The following is a 15,506-nucleotide window of genomic DNA, read 5'->3' as shown; positions in this document are numbered from 1 at the left end:
GAAAAACACATAAATGAGAACAGCATTATTGGGATTTTGGATGTATTAAAATATTGTGTATGTGAGCACAGAGAGAGAAGCAAACAGATAAATGGCGGGCTGGGCCTTTGACATTCTCTTGCTTAAATGGTCCCTAACACATATTGTTGTTTAGGACAAAATAGGATGGAGGAACAGCAGCACTCGGCTGATTGTACTGACCACTGATGCTGGATTCCACATGGCTGGCGATGGAAAATTGGCTGGTATACTTGAACCCAATGATGAACAGTGCCACATGGAATACAACCTTTATACCAAGAGCAGTGAGATGGTATGCATGGGATCACATGTGGGAATCAGCAGTTAAAAGAGTTGCAGTGACATGTTATTATAACTTATCGGCCAAGCTATGAAAATAACCATCCATAATGACTTTTTCTCACTACACTGATTCCAAAAATTTTTCGTGAAAAACCTCTGTTCATGAATTTTGTTTAATAGTTAGCCGCTCAAATGGTTATTCAAGAGGTGTAATGTGGACATAGGATTGACAAAATTTCCCCGATCACTTTTTTTGCAGGACTACCCGTCTGTTGGACAACTAGCTATGCAGTTGGAAAAAAACAATATTCAGCCGATATTTGCAGTGACAAAAAATATGGAGACTGTGTACAAGGTAAATAAAATTTACTTTTCATTTCTTTCTGTTTACCCATAGAACACACATTATATGCTCATTTTGACAGATTTTTCATTTCACCTTGTGTTTTATCCCAGCAACTCTCTAAAATGATTCCAAAATCAGAGGTGGGAGTTCTTTCGTCAAATTCTAATAACGTTGTTCAGTTGATTGAAAGTGCCTACAATGTAAGTTGTCAATCTGTCATTGACAAATTTTGCTATTTTTCTCATTTTGTGTGCACATGTATTGTCTTTTGTGACCACTACATTTTTCCTCATGATTTTGTGCTTTTTTTCTTCTCAAATATGTAATCCATGACAGCGGTTGTCCTCCAAAGTAACTGTGACCCATGACAACCTCCCTGATAATGTAAGAGTTACCTATACGCCTATATGTGATCATGCAGGACTAGCAGGGGACAACGAAGGGGTCTGTGACAATGTGCATGTGGAACAGGAGGTCAGTTCTTTTTTCTAGTTTTTTTAAACCTTTCATGGTGATGTTCATATATCAATTGTACACAGTTCTTGTTACAGCCTTTTCAGTTTTAATCATTGTATTGGGTGCTCCCAATGTCTACATTGTGATCTCATTAAAAAGTCATCCATCCACTGTCCATCTGCTTACGCTGGTCCAGGTCCTGGTGGCAAGAGACTAAGCAAGGTAGCCCGTACACTTCTTCCCTAGCCACTTCCTCCAGCTCTTCCAAGGAGATGCAAAGGCATCTACAGGTCATATGGGATATGTTCAGGGTCATTCCCCAGACTTTCCACCCAGCTGGACATTCCCTTTAAAAAGTCCCCACAAAAGAAGGTGACCTGGAGGCATCTTAATCAAATGCCGAACCCCTGTACCTGGCTCCATTCAATGCAAAGGAGCAGAGATTCTCCACCAAGATCCCTCCAGATGTCTGAGCTCTTCCACCTGTCTCAAATGTTGAGTCCAGCCATACTGGAAAGGAAACTCATCTAACCCACTTAAATTGGAGACCTCATTCTTTCGGTCACTACCCAAGGTTCATGACCGTGAGTGAGAGTTGGAAAGTAGATCAACAGGTAAATCAAGACTTTCGTCTTCAGGCTCAGCTGCCTCTTTTCCACAACAGGCCCGTACAGTGGCTTTAATGCTAATGTAGCATCAATCTGCCTGTTGATTTTACCTTCCATCTTACCCAGATTCAGGAACAAGATCCCAAGATACTTAAACTCTATCACTTAGGTAGTAACTCATCCCCAAGGCAAGGCCATGGTAGTCAGCTGGACCCACTTTTCCAAATGAGTACCATGGATCTCAGAATCAAGGCTCTGACTCTCATTCCAGCCACTTTACACTCAACTGAAAACCATGTCAGTGAATGTTGGAGCTCACAGTCTGATGAAGGTAGCAGAACAGCATCATCTGCAACTAGCAGAGATGCACCTTGGCTTCCAGCTGGAGCTTTGTCTAATGCAAGGCCCAGGGAGGGAGTAGCTGATGTCCGTGGTGATTGTTGGGCTATCTTGGTACACATGCTTATTCAACGTCATGAGGAAGTTTTTTTTTTTTTTTTAAGGTACAAAAGAGTGTGCTGCAAATATCAGGGTATCAAATTGCTCAGGCTCCTGTGGAAAGATAATGCCAGGATGTTGGAACCTTTGGATTAAAATGTTTTGTTTTTTATATGTGTGGAATGTTCAAATCTAGAATAAAAAAAGCATTACACCTCTGTCTGACTCCCCAACCCTAACTGCCCTCTTCAGATCTCTTTTAATGTCACCGTGACCGCATTATCATGTATGGAGAAAAAGTCTTTCACTATAAGGCCACTGGGCATTAAGGACACATTGACAGTGACCTTATCTACAAACTGTGAGTGTAAATGTGATGACCCCAGTGACAGAAACCACACACACTGCAAGGAGAAGGGAAGAGTCAGCTGTGGTATTTGCAGGTAAGCTTTTCTACCTAAACAATGAATGTGTCATTGAGTTGGCAAACACAAGTAGTTTTTGATTTCATAAAACGGTACAGTATTTGTTGGTGGTTTTATTCAATGCATGCATCAATATGTATTTGGTGGCCTTATACTGTATGTACAACCATGTTAGTTTAGCTGCCTATAGGAAGCTATCTCCACCAGGAAAATGCCAGCATCAGTAATTTGTTCAAACCAGTAAAATGACCTATGTTTATGTTTTCCTGAAAAGCAACCTCTTGTGTGACCAATGACAATCCTCTGTCAAGGGCAAAGATAGACACGAATACACACAAACACACACACACACAGACAAACACACACATAAAACTGACACAGACTGTCAGTTAAAAGAATATTACAAAAAGGTTGTTAACTAACAGGCCAAGTTCAATAAAACGAAGAGGAAGCGATAAAACATTAATAGTAATTCAAATAATTCAAATTCAAATAAGTAAAATCAAGGGGCAGGGATTTCGATATAATAATAATTTTAAAAGAACTTAAAAGGAGAAATTAAAATGTTGCCCCAGCAATTACTTAGGTCTAATTAAAGTCCACTAAACAGAGCCGAAGGACAGAGGGGGCGGACTTAAAATATTCATTACTGTGCACCTCCTCTGTCCACTTGGCCAGGTTCTTTCAGTCCTCTCTTTCTTTCTTTCGAGCCATGGGCAGGGGCACTGCCAGCTTTTTTGGGCCCCATGAAAAGATATCACATTGAATCCCACCACCCCTCCACCACAGGCCACGCCAACCCTGAAATAGAACACTGTGCAGATATGCATGCAACATACCCTGGCCATATGACTTGAACACATCATTTTAACATTGGCTGTCACTTCAAACTGTCCAGCATCCAGTAGAGACTATAGGCTGTTTTTGTTTCATAATATGATCATTATGTGCAAAAATAATTACAGTGTTTGAATAATAAAAAAAGAAATTCCCACATCCCCCCTGCAATTATGCCAACTGACACATCTATACAGAGGCTCTCTGGATTTTTAGTTTTTGCCAAAACAGGGCTTTGCCCGCTAAGACTATCACTAGCGGGTTAATCTCTGCTTGAGCTTGTGCAGCACTTAAGACTTTTTGTCCATGTCCTGATACTACATGAGCCCCACTTCGGCCTCACATTGAATAGGATGTGGTGACACCGGACAATCAACTCCTGAATTCTATGCATCATGTCTAGAGGAAACCGGGCACCACTCATCACCTGCCCAATACCATTTCAAAGGTTAAGCATGGTGGTGGCAGCAACATGCTATGGGGGTGCTTTCTCAGTGGCAGGGACAGGGAGACTGGTCCGGGTTGAGGGAAAGCTGAACAGAGAAAAGCGATATCCTTAATGAAAACCTGGTCCACAGTGCTAATGACCTCAGACTGGGTTCACCTTCGAACAGGACAATGATCCTAAGCACACAGCCAAGACGACGTAAGAGTCGCTTAAGGAAAAACTGAATGTCCTTGAGTGGCCCAGTCAGAGCCCTGATATGAACCCAATCGAACATCTCTGGAGAGACCTGAAAATGGCTGTCCACCAACTGTCCCCATCCAAGCTGACAGAACTTGAGAGGAAAATGTGAAAAAAGTGAAGGGGTTTGAATACTTTCTGAATGCACGGTATCTCTGGTGTTATGTGCACTGGTTAAAGCCCATTTTGAGTCTTTGCACCAGTCAATGGCATTAGTTTTGCCTCTGATGTCTGCAAAGAGAGTTAGTGATTTGTCTGCTCTCTCTGTGTCTCCCTTGAGCCTCAGGATTCAGGGAGATGGCAGCTCTGCCGTTTTGCACCCTAACAAAGTTTATACACCTAAAAACATCACTCGCTCAGATCAAGAGTGATAACTCTGGATGGTTTCTTCCCACCTCCTCATCGATACGAGAAGGGAGCCACCTCTCATCTCCTTTGCCCCGTGTGCAAATTGTCTTGTGATGTTGTGTGCAAAGCGGGCTTTCAAACATCCCCAACACTTTTTTTTGCGAGAGTAATGTCAGGGGCTTCTTCTTTTGGCAGAGCAATTGGCATACTGGCTTTGAAATGCAGTTTCTCAGGCCTATGTTTCATCTTGGACAGATCCCACGGAAAGCATCTGAGTACGTTCCACCAGAGGAATTTCTTCCTTTGCAGCTTTGGTAAAGGGAATGTCAGTGGAAGACATTTGCTATGTGGCTTCCAGGTCTTCACCTTGTTGCTTCATTTGTTTTTATTTGTGGGATGTTTCCCGTTCTTCATTGACTCCCTCTGCTCTGAGTTTTCCAAACCAACTCCAAACCAACAAAACATATATACAATATATAATAAATATTCAACTTAACAAAAACATGCCATGTGACATCAGCATTTTGGGAAATATGCATATTTGTTTTCTTTTTGGAGGGGTTGAGTAGACTGGTATCAGTCTCATATCTTTATTTACGTAGTTGGGGTCAGGATGTAGTTAGTTTAGTTTAGCATATAGACTGGAAGCAGGGGAAGCCAGCCTGGCTCGGTGCAAAGGTATAAAATAAACCTTGAAACACACTTCACTTTGTTACAGATTTTAGATTTAATTGCCCTTTCAAAATGTGTCCTTATTCAGCTGCCAAGAGGGCTTCGTCGGTCAGTTCTGCGAGTGTGCCATTGGTGATAAAGACGAGCGAACCCTACGGGCATCCTGTCAGAGGCAGAATGGCACCGAGTGTGAGGGTCGAGGAGACTGTGTGTGTGGCAGGTGCCAGTGCCACACCACTGAGAGTGGAAGCAGTTACCATGGTGACTTCTGCGAGTGCGACGATGAACACTGTGAGAAGTTCCAAAATAAACTGTGTGGAGGTAGATTTACAGTCATTTTCTAATTATCTTTTTATATTATGGTTTAACTGATACAAGTATCTCTCACCAAAACACATAAGATATGGGTTAAATACATTTTCTACCACATAAAACATTTGGAAAGCATAATATTTATATTTCTGGGAGGGTGGATATTTCTGATTGTAGATTGTAAATGACTCTCAGCTAAACCTCCCACACTCAGCCACCATTGGCAAAACAGGTCTATTTTGGCTCACACTGATACAGATCTGTGTAGGAGATTCATCTTATATATCATTATATTATTCATATACAAGAAACATATTATAGTTTTCAGGTTTGACCGCTTACCACGCCACAATTTTAAAGTCCTTCCAGGATCATTCATTTGATTTTACCAATCCACTGAGCTTCTGGTGAGGGTTTTGCTGCTTTTCATAGAAAATTAGTGGCAGCTGGCTGTGAGAGACAGATAGGCAAAGTTAGAAATAAATTAACTGTGACATGGAAGATGTGGAAATATCAGTGAATATCAGTGTAACAGGTCACAGTTGACAGCAGTTGTGTGTTAATCTTAACTGCAGTGACAGTGGAAGTAGCATGTGGATTTACAGCAGACTGATGTGACAACAGGCTGCTGAGCGTGGGAGGTGCTGACACTTCCTGCTGTGGATGCCGGATCTACTTGATGCACGGGCTTTGTAGATGCTGCAGATGACACCCGTTAATATCACCACACACGTTAATATCACTAGACAGCTGTTTACAAAAGACAGCTCTTTTGTTATCAGTCTGTGTTGTACTTTAATTAGGTTGTGATGTTTGATGGCAACATTGCTCTGTTAAATTCAGTTAGCCAGGAGCTGTTACTGTGAATCTGCTATCAAAAGTTTGCTTTCAGCTTGTGGTATGGTTATCTCGTTGTGCTTTATTATTTCCGCTGATGTTGTGCTCATATAGAACATAAGAGTAAATGCAATAAATATTGTGTAATCAGAAACTCATTTGACTCCAGACCTGGGGCAGGAGGAGCTGGAGGTGCTGGGCCTACTTCTCATTGGATAACTGACATCATAGATTCAGTCAGTGTGCATGGAGTACGGGTTGTCTTTTCTCTTTTTTTAGTCACCCAAATATTCCACACAAATCGACATATTGTCAACTCTCCTATAGTTTCCTGGGCCTCAGCAGCAGACTATGACCAGGTTATATTTGAACCAGACCTTTATTAGGAGTTCAAGCCCGCTTGGCTTGGCGCCACGCATGCAAAGCAGCATGGCTCCCAGTACCACTGGTTTTGGGAACCCTATTGTAATCTCTCAAATTTTTAGTGTTTTTATTTATAAATATTTATTCCTTCCATTGGTATAAGTGGTATGGCAGCATACACGTAAAAGTTATGTAAGTGAAATTTTCATGGGCGGTATAAAATGGAGGACACATGAGACAACAAAAATGACACATGTCCACCAGCAGGTGGCGCTATGATCGATATAAGCGCATTTCGACCAGTAATTCCTACATTGTACATTGCAGATTAATTATATTCACATGTTCCCTGAATTTAGCTGAATGTCGTGATAAAGGCCATGCCAATTTCCGCCCATAATTCTTTTTTGATAAATTTTTGAAATCTGCAAAATTCCTTTTTCAACGTCCTCTTAGGCTGTGAGTCGAATCTGCACGAAATTGTGCACATAGAATCTATGGGCTCTCATGACCAAAAGTTATTAAAAGAATTATTTATAATTCAAAAAGTGCCGAAGTTATAGTAGAACAACTTCCCATAGTTTGCAGTAAAAACAAGAAGTGCTGCATATCTTGGCAACAATGACTTTTATTAACACGAAACTTCGTCCATTAGTTTCTCATGCCCTACTGAGGCTCTGTGCAAAACTTGGCGCCAATTGGCCACCAGGAGGCATTCTGGTTGCAAAACCATGAATTACGATGAAAATTTTTTTCCAAACTACTCTTAGGCTGTATGCAATCTGCAAACCACATGAAACTTTGCATGTATCATCTATGTACTCTCATAATCACAAGTTATTAAAAGAGTTTAATACTGGGCCAGTAGTTTACCGTGCCACGGTGAGATTTTATACAAAATTTGGTGCATAGTGGCCACCAGGTGGCGTGGATACACAAAGTTGAAAAATAAGCAAAAACTACTTTTTCAAACTCAGCTTAGGTTGAATTTAGGATGAAGTCCAATCTGCATAAATATGTTGCATGTAGCATTTAAGCACCCTCATGATTGTTGGATCACTTACCCCAAAACTTTGGGTAAGTCAAAATAGATTAACTCAACTCCAAGTTAAATTCAATTTGCCAGGAGCTATCAGTGTGAATCAGCAGTTTGCTTTCAGCTTGTGGTATGAGCTTTCAGATGTTTTCTGGAAGTGTGCCCTCTGCATGCTGCTTAGCTTTGGTGAAGTTCTCAGCAGTAACTGTCTACTGTCTTTCATTCACTTCATGACACAGAGCAATGTCTCATAAAAGTGAGTGACTTTGATAGAGAGCAGTGATCAAGAAGAGCAGGTTTGTAGCGCAGGTGTCCTTGTTAGATGTGTTTCAGTGAAAAGCAACAAATTACGGAGTTTTCTAAAACCTATTTTCATGTTGTCTTCACCCAAATTTTCTACCAGCTTCAGAAACTTAAAGGAGGAAACACAAGCTGCTCTGGCTGACCAATAAGCACAGTTCTCAGTCTCGATGTGGTATCTCTGCAGTGACTGTAGCTCTGGCCTGTAGTTATATTTGTCAGGATCAAAGCATGATCAGACCCTTTAACCATACATCTCTCTTTAGTTCCTCTTCAAAGCTTTCTGCCATTGTTCTGTTTTGCTCAATCGCTGCTGACTTCCTCCACTGACCCCACTATTAGTTGAACTTTACAGATACTTGATGATAATTTTTGATGCTGCTCAGAGGAAATGCTGGTGACATGGATGGCAGGGGCATACAAGCACAAAAATATTTAGTTAAAGGCAAGTATATCAGCGCTCAATTGTTTCTCTGCATTCCTCATAACTTGCAGGAAAAGGTAAGTGCAACTGTGACAGATGTGAATGCAATCCTGGCTACGAGGGCTCAGCCTGTCAGTGCAGGGTGTCTGAGGAGGGCTGTCGTACGCTTAACAACACCGTGTGCTTCGGCAGAGGGACCTGCAAGTGCAACCGCTGTGAATGTAAGGAGGGATACCAGCAGCCACGATGCAAAAAGTGCCCCGGCTGCCCAGACCCCTGCCAGACCAAACTGTAAGGACTCAACTTTTACTTTCAAATTATTATTAAAGTTTTGGTTCACCAAAGTCCAACAAAAAGACCATCCAGTACTTATTCACCATTGAATAAAGTAGGTCCACTGCTGGCCTATGTTGTGATTTTAAGACTTGATTCTGAAGTATTAACTGTTGCTATTCATCTTAATTGCAGGAACTGCATTGAATGCCTGGGCTTTGACTCGGGTCCGTTTAAAAAAAACTGCAGCATGGCTTGCAGCAAGAGCATTTATCATGAGATGGTAAACCAGTTCACCAAATTAAACCAACAGTGCCAACAGAAGGATTCTGAGGGCTGCTGGGTCAAATTTAACCTGGAACAGCTGGTCGGGGATGATAACTACAGGGCTGAAATTCTGAAACAGAGAGGTAAGCTGATAATGAAATACAAAAAACTCTTGAGTGCTGAGAGACTCTTCAAGTTAACAACAATTTCATGGTTTCAGTACAGTTTTCAGTGGTTCTGTAGTTTAGAAACATTAAACAGACTAAGAGTCTGCTGGCAGCTTTGTGAGGATGTAATCACAGTGGTGCTAACGATGCTCACAGTGACAATGCTGACATGCTGATGTTAAGCAGATATAATGTTATGTTCACTAATGCTAACATTTGCTAGTTAACACTAAACAGAGCGTACAGCTGAGGCTGATGGGAAGTTATGCAGTTAGTTGGTCATAAACTAAAGTATTGAACACATTCAAATATTGACCTGATGATGGTGCTAGATATTTCATCTAAAGTCATTAGGGTTCATCCTGAGGGGAACATGAATGTCTGAACCAAATTCCATCAGCGCAATTTATCCAATAGCTGTTGAGACATTTCAGTCCGGACCAAAGTGGTGGACAGACTGACGAACATTACCATCCCTAGAGTGTAAAAATGTCAGCACACATACACTTCCATACATTTTGGATATGTATAAAAGCTTGTGATTTATAACTCTTCCTCCAGACTGTCCAGAACCACACAGTGTCACAGCTATCATCGGAGGCTCCATAGCGTCTGTGGCTCTCATCGGCATTGTGCTGCTGATGCTCATCAAGTTATTCATCTACATGAAGGACCTGAAGGAGTTCAGGAAATTTGAAAATGAAAAGAAGAAATCCAAGTGGGCAAATGTGAGACGCTGTCTAATTCATTATTACTGCTAACAAAACTAAATATTACACATCTGTAATTATCATTTATTTATTATCATTTTAAGAACTAGAGTTTTTATGGTGTTATTTAGCTCCTATGTCGTCTGTTAAGTGTTGTGCTTTGAAGCACACCTCCTTTTAGGTTGAAATGAAAGGCTACGTGATGGAACATCCTACAGTGCAGCAGCAGTGTAGCGTGCTATACTGCAAGACGTGCTGTTTATGATTAGGATGATGAAAAAACTGAGGCTGTGGAGGTTGGCCTTGTGCAGGGACATGTAATGTTCAACTTTAATGCTGGAGACCAAAGTTTATATTTATCTCTAATGACAATCTGTCCATAAGTTGTTGTGTGGATATTATAGAGCCCCTGAAAGGTCAACTACTTTCACGCAACAGATATTATAACAAGCTAACACAGCAGCCAATCAGAACACACACACCCTACCAAAACAAACTTCCAGCCTAATCACCTGATATTATTTAAATGGCACAAGACTTGCACTGCGCACAGTCCTTCACACTGTCTTTTATATCAAACTCCCTGGCTATGGTGTCCCAAGCTGACATGGAGCAAGTCTTTTCTAATTTATTTGAACTTTGAAAAGGATCTCTGCCGCTGTGACACAGTCACAGGTAACTTCATGAACAATAGCAGTGCAAACATCACTGGATGTAGATATGACCCTATTGATCTAAATTAAGCATCATTGCAATTCAGGAGTCAGCACAACTATGTCACTTTACTGCATACACACGCACCCATTAAAAAAAAGTTTTAACATAATCATAACAATCAAGCCACAACCATTGCAACAGTCATACTCATAGCTACAGCCTGTCTCCATCAGCCAGGCGAAGAGCCGGTCAGAACTGTTAACCAGAGAACTGCTTATCTAGTTGCGATGAGTCAGAGACCTGCAGCTGAAGCGCCCACAGCTCAGGGTGCACCCGCTCGTGCTATCTTAGTTCGGAAAAACCTTCCAACCATGACCTTTCGGGGCCTCTAGAGGACACTGTACCACTACAACTGCTACAACTACTTTGGAAAGATTTTCCACAGATTTTGCTCCCAACTGCGTATTTGAGCAAATGCAAATCCTCTAATGACTTAAAAATTTAATTGGAAAAGTTCCTGAAGGAGAAACATTTATCAATTACTAATTGATGAATGGATCTCTCAGGAATTTTACTACCTAATTCTAATATTAAGTGAAACAACAAGGCGCTTAAGGCAGTGATTGTTAGTTAATCATGTTCTTTATTATTTCAGATGATATTGTACTCATATGGAACATAACAGTAAATGCAATAAATATTGTGTAATGAAATGATCAGAAACTCATTTGACTCCAGACCTGGGGCAGGAGGAGCTGGAGGTGCTGGGCCTACTTCTCATTGGATAATTGACATCATAGATTCAGTCAGTGTGCATAGAGTATAGGTTGTCTTTTATCTTTTTTCAGTCACCTAAATATTCCACACAAATCGACATATTGTCAACTCTCCTAGTTTCCTGGGCCTCAGCAGCATACTATGACCAGATTATATTTGAACCAGACCTTTTTTAGGAGTTCAAGCCCGCTTGTCTTGGCGCCACACATGCAAAGCAGCGTGGCTCCCAGTACCAGTGGTTTTGGGAACCCTATTGTAATCTCTCAAATTTTTAGTGTTTTTATTTATATATATTTATTCCTTCCATTGGTATAAGTGGTACTGCAGCATACACGTCCCCACCTTCAGGGGAGTTATAAAATGGAGGACACATGTGAGACAACAAAAATGACACATGTCCACCAGCAGGTGGCGCTATGATCAATGTAAGCGCATTTCGACCAGTAATTCCTACATTGTGCATGGCACATTAATTATATTCACATGTTCTCTGAATTTAGCTGAATGTCGTGATAAAGGCCATGCCAATTTCCGCCCATAATTCTTTTTTGATAAATTTTTGAAATCTGCAAAATTCCTTTTTCGACCTCCACCTAGGCTGTGAGTCGAATCTGCACGAAATTGTGCACATAGAATCTATGGACTCTCATGACCAAAAGTTATTAAAAGAATTATTTATAATTCAAAAAGTGCCCAGGTTATAGTAGAACAACTTCCCATAGTTTGCAATAAAAACAGGAAGTGCTGCATATCTTGGCAACAATGACTTTTATTAACACGAAACTTAGTTTCTCATGCCCCACTGAGGCTCTGTGCAAAACTTGGCGCCAATGGGCCACCAGGAGGCAGTCTGGTTGCAAAACCATGAAATATGATGAAAACATATTTCCAAACTACTTTTGGGCTGTAAATGCAATCTGGTTGAAACTTTGCACGTATCATCTATGTACTCTCATTAAGTTATTAAAAGAGTTTGATACACCAACAAATGCAAAGTTATAAAGGAAGAACTTGCACTAGTACAAAGGAAGTGATGTCATATCTTTACATAGGTTTACGTAGGTGTGACACAAAGTTGAAAAATAAGCGAAAATTACTTTTTCTAACTCAACTTACGTTGAATTTAGGATGAAGTCCAATCTGCATAAATATGTTGCATGTAGCATTTAAGCACCTTCATGATTGTTGGATCACTTACCCCAAATCCAGGGTTTATACCAGGCTTACTGAAATACCTCACAATCTCTATGCCGCTCTCAACTTGAGAGTTGCATCGCGCCTGTGGGTCTGAAGGTCTGGCTTGCATCGCTTCGATGGGCCACTGGGCATGGATTACACAAGTTTGGACCCTGTTAATACCTGCCTGCATGTCTAGTGTTTATTTATTTATTTATTTATTTTATTCTTCTGTTTGTAAAAGTGGTAAAAGGGGTTATGTAGGCAAAATTTTCAGGGGAGGTATAGAGCAAAAAGTATAAATGAAAAACTTGTGAGCACAAAGGAAGTGATGTCATATCTTTACATAGGTCTGTCCAATTTACACAAAAAATTGGGGCAGTAGTTTGCTCTGCACAAAATTTGGTGCACGTTAGCCACCAGGTGGTGCTTTTAAACAAGGTTGAAAAATAAGCAAAACCATCTGTGGTAAACCATAGAAGTTACGTCAGTGACACATGTCCACCAGCGGGCAGTGCTATAATCAAGGTTAGGGCGTTTTTGCCAGTTACTCCTACATTGTACATTGCGCATTCAAAAACATGCACGGGTTCCCTAAATGTAGCTGAATCTTTTAATATAGGCCTCACCTTTCCGAAAAACTGCAAAATATGTGAAATCTACTTTTTAGAACTCCTCCAAGGCTGCGAGTCCGATCTGAATGAAACTTTGCACATAGAATGTATGCACTCTCATGATCAAAAGTTTTTCAATCAATTTTGATAATCCAACAAATACACAAGTTATAAAGGAACAACTTCCTGTAGGTTGCAGTTAAAACAGGAAGTGTTGCATATCTTGGCAACAATCTGTCCAATTGACACAAAATTCATCTCAGTTTCTTATGGTCCACTGAGGCTCTGTGCAAAATTTTGCACCAATCAGCTACAAGGTGGCACTTTTGTTGAAAAATCTTGAAATATGCTGAAATAGTTTTTCCAATCTGCTCCTAGGCTGTGTGAACTGCATGACACTTTACATGTAACATCTATGTACTCTATGTCCAATTAACACAAAACTCTGCAGGAATGGTTGAGTTTCATTGACAGTAGCTTAAAACTGGCAAAGTAGAAGTTATTGGAATTAATGAGTGATTAAGAACAGTATTTCTGTCAAAGGGAAAATTACAGAGTTGTCCTGATGAAATTAGTGCTGTGGAAATTGTACATCATTCTGAAGTCACCCTTACATGTACATTATTTGGCCCTTATTGTACAAGTGATTCACCTGCCTTTGTTTGAGACTGCCATTACTTGAATACCAGCTTTTATTAGAGAATATTCAGTCGTTCCTCTGTACTCAGGAGAAGAACACAGCCCCTGAAGATCTGTCTGCAAGCATCTGTGACACTGTCTGTCATTTTATTATTCGCTTGTTCCATATGATGTATGTTGAACTTTATAGATGAAAATAAACTAATCATTGGGTTTTTTTTGTTACCAGGCTGACAACCCACTGTTCCAGAATGCCACCACCACTGTGTCCAACCCCACCTTCACTGGAGAGTGAGTGCTTCCACTGCAGCACAATACTTGCTCAGCAAACACAGCTCTGCTGTGTCTGACTTTGGTGTGTTTGTTAGAAGAATATTGTTTGTAATGCTCATTGTTTTATTTGGTAATGTCCACCAATGGCAATTATGGGCACTTGCGTAGTTTCTTACTGATACTCTCATTCACCATCTACACTATTACTGTTGCATTCTATTTGTTTTGTCCAAAAATTATTTTTGGTCATTGCTTATAATACTTACACAAGATATATTGTAATGTAGTACATCTTATGATATATACAGTAGGAGAGTTTATAAATGGTACAGCATGTATATAGTAGCATGTACACTGAAGCAATAATGTTGACAGTACATACACTGGATGTACAGACAGGTGACAAACTGAAGGAAAAACCTTAATAAATGAGTGGAAAAACATAATGAATGAAGATGCTTCAACACAGGTTCACTGCATGGTACAATTAACTAATAAACATCCAATCATGCTCTGTGGCATGTATAAAAACCGTAAGCAGGCCTCGTTCATTCTGATTTTGTATAAAGATGGCAAGAGAAAAAGATCTAAGTGACAGAGGGTTCATTGTTGGGGCACGGAAGGCAGAAGCTTCAGTTACACCTACTGCTCAACTGGCTAGTGTTTCAATAGGAACAGTGACGAAAGTCACATCTGTATTTAGATCAATGGAAAAGACATCAGTAAACAGGGTCGGAAATTGTGGTCGACAGCTCACATTTGATGAGCATGATGCTCTTGCAATAGTACGATATGTAAGGAAAAACAGTGGAGGAACTCTTCCTCAGGTGACTGAGCATGTCAATGCAGGATGTGATCAGACTTTGTCTGTAAGAACAGTCCGTCGTGGGATACTATAGTACAGTTGCACTGCATAAACCCCTCATTACAAAGATGAATGCACATTTGAGAGTTCAATGGTGCATAAACCAAAGGCATTGGTCTACAGAGATGTGGAAAAAAGTGATATGTTCAGATGAGTCATCCTTCACCATATTCTTGACAAGTGGATGAGAACATGTATGGCATACACCACGGGAACAGTACAGGCCTGAATGCTTGATCTCTACAGTGAGGGGATCCGATGGCTTATTTATGCTGTAGGCGGTACTTTGCTGGCATTGATTGGGTCCACTTGTCCCCTTAGAGGGAAGGGTCACTGCAAGTCAATACAAAGTTATTCTGAGTGATTACCTTTACCTTATGATAAAACATTTCTATCCTGATGGGAGGGGTCTCTTCCAGGATGACAATGCCCCCATCCATAGGGCACAAGGGGTCACTGAATGGTTTGATGAGTATGAAGATGATGTGAATCATGTGCTATGGCCTTCACAGTCACCAGATCTCAACCCAGTTGAACAGCTATGGGAGATTTTGGACTGATGTGTTAGACAGCACTCTCCACCACCATCAAAACACCAAATGAGGGAACACCTTTTGGAAGAATTGTGTTACATTGCTCCAGTGAAGTTCAAAAGACTTGAAGAATCAATGCCAAGGTGCATTGAAGCTATTCTGGCG

The 15,506-nt window shown here is 40.7% G+C and overlaps 1 protein-coding gene across 5 annotated transcripts in view; it reads left to right on the top strand.

Moving 5' to 3' along the window:
• Window positions 1-15,265, top strand: part of itgb2 (integrin, beta 2) — a 30,059-nt gene extending 14,794 nt beyond the window's left edge. For all 5 annotated transcript variants that reach the window (XM_040147843.1, XM_040147845.1, XM_040147844.1 and 2 more), the window contains 10 exons: window positions 155-313; window positions 563-658; window positions 760-849; window positions 986-1,123; window positions 2,404-2,594; window positions 5,207-5,439; window positions 8,462-8,681; window positions 8,859-9,073; window positions 9,659-9,825; window positions 13,900-15,265. In XM_040147843.1, coding sequence (XP_040003777.1) covers window positions 155-313; window positions 563-658; window positions 760-849; window positions 986-1,123; window positions 2,404-2,594; window positions 5,207-5,439; window positions 8,462-8,681; window positions 8,859-9,073; window positions 9,659-9,825; window positions 13,900-13,965 — 1,575 coding nt within the window. In that variant the 3' untranslated portion in view covers window positions 13,966-15,265. The remainder of the gene's footprint in view (window positions 1-154; window positions 314-562; window positions 659-759; window positions 850-985; window positions 1,124-2,403; window positions 2,595-5,206; window positions 5,440-8,461; window positions 8,682-8,858; window positions 9,074-9,658; window positions 9,826-13,899) is intronic.
• The last annotated feature ends 241 nt before the right edge of the window (window positions 15,266-15,506 follow it).

This window comes from Xiphias gladius, chromosome 16, assembly GCF_016859285.1.
Source record: "Xiphias gladius isolate SHS-SW01 ecotype Sanya breed wild chromosome 16, ASM1685928v1, whole genome shotgun sequence".
In the NCBI taxonomy this organism is placed as follows: domain Eukaryota; kingdom Metazoa; phylum Chordata; class Actinopteri; order Istiophoriformes; family Xiphiidae; genus Xiphias; species Xiphias gladius.
This window is presented reverse-complemented; position numbering and strand designations above follow the sequence as displayed.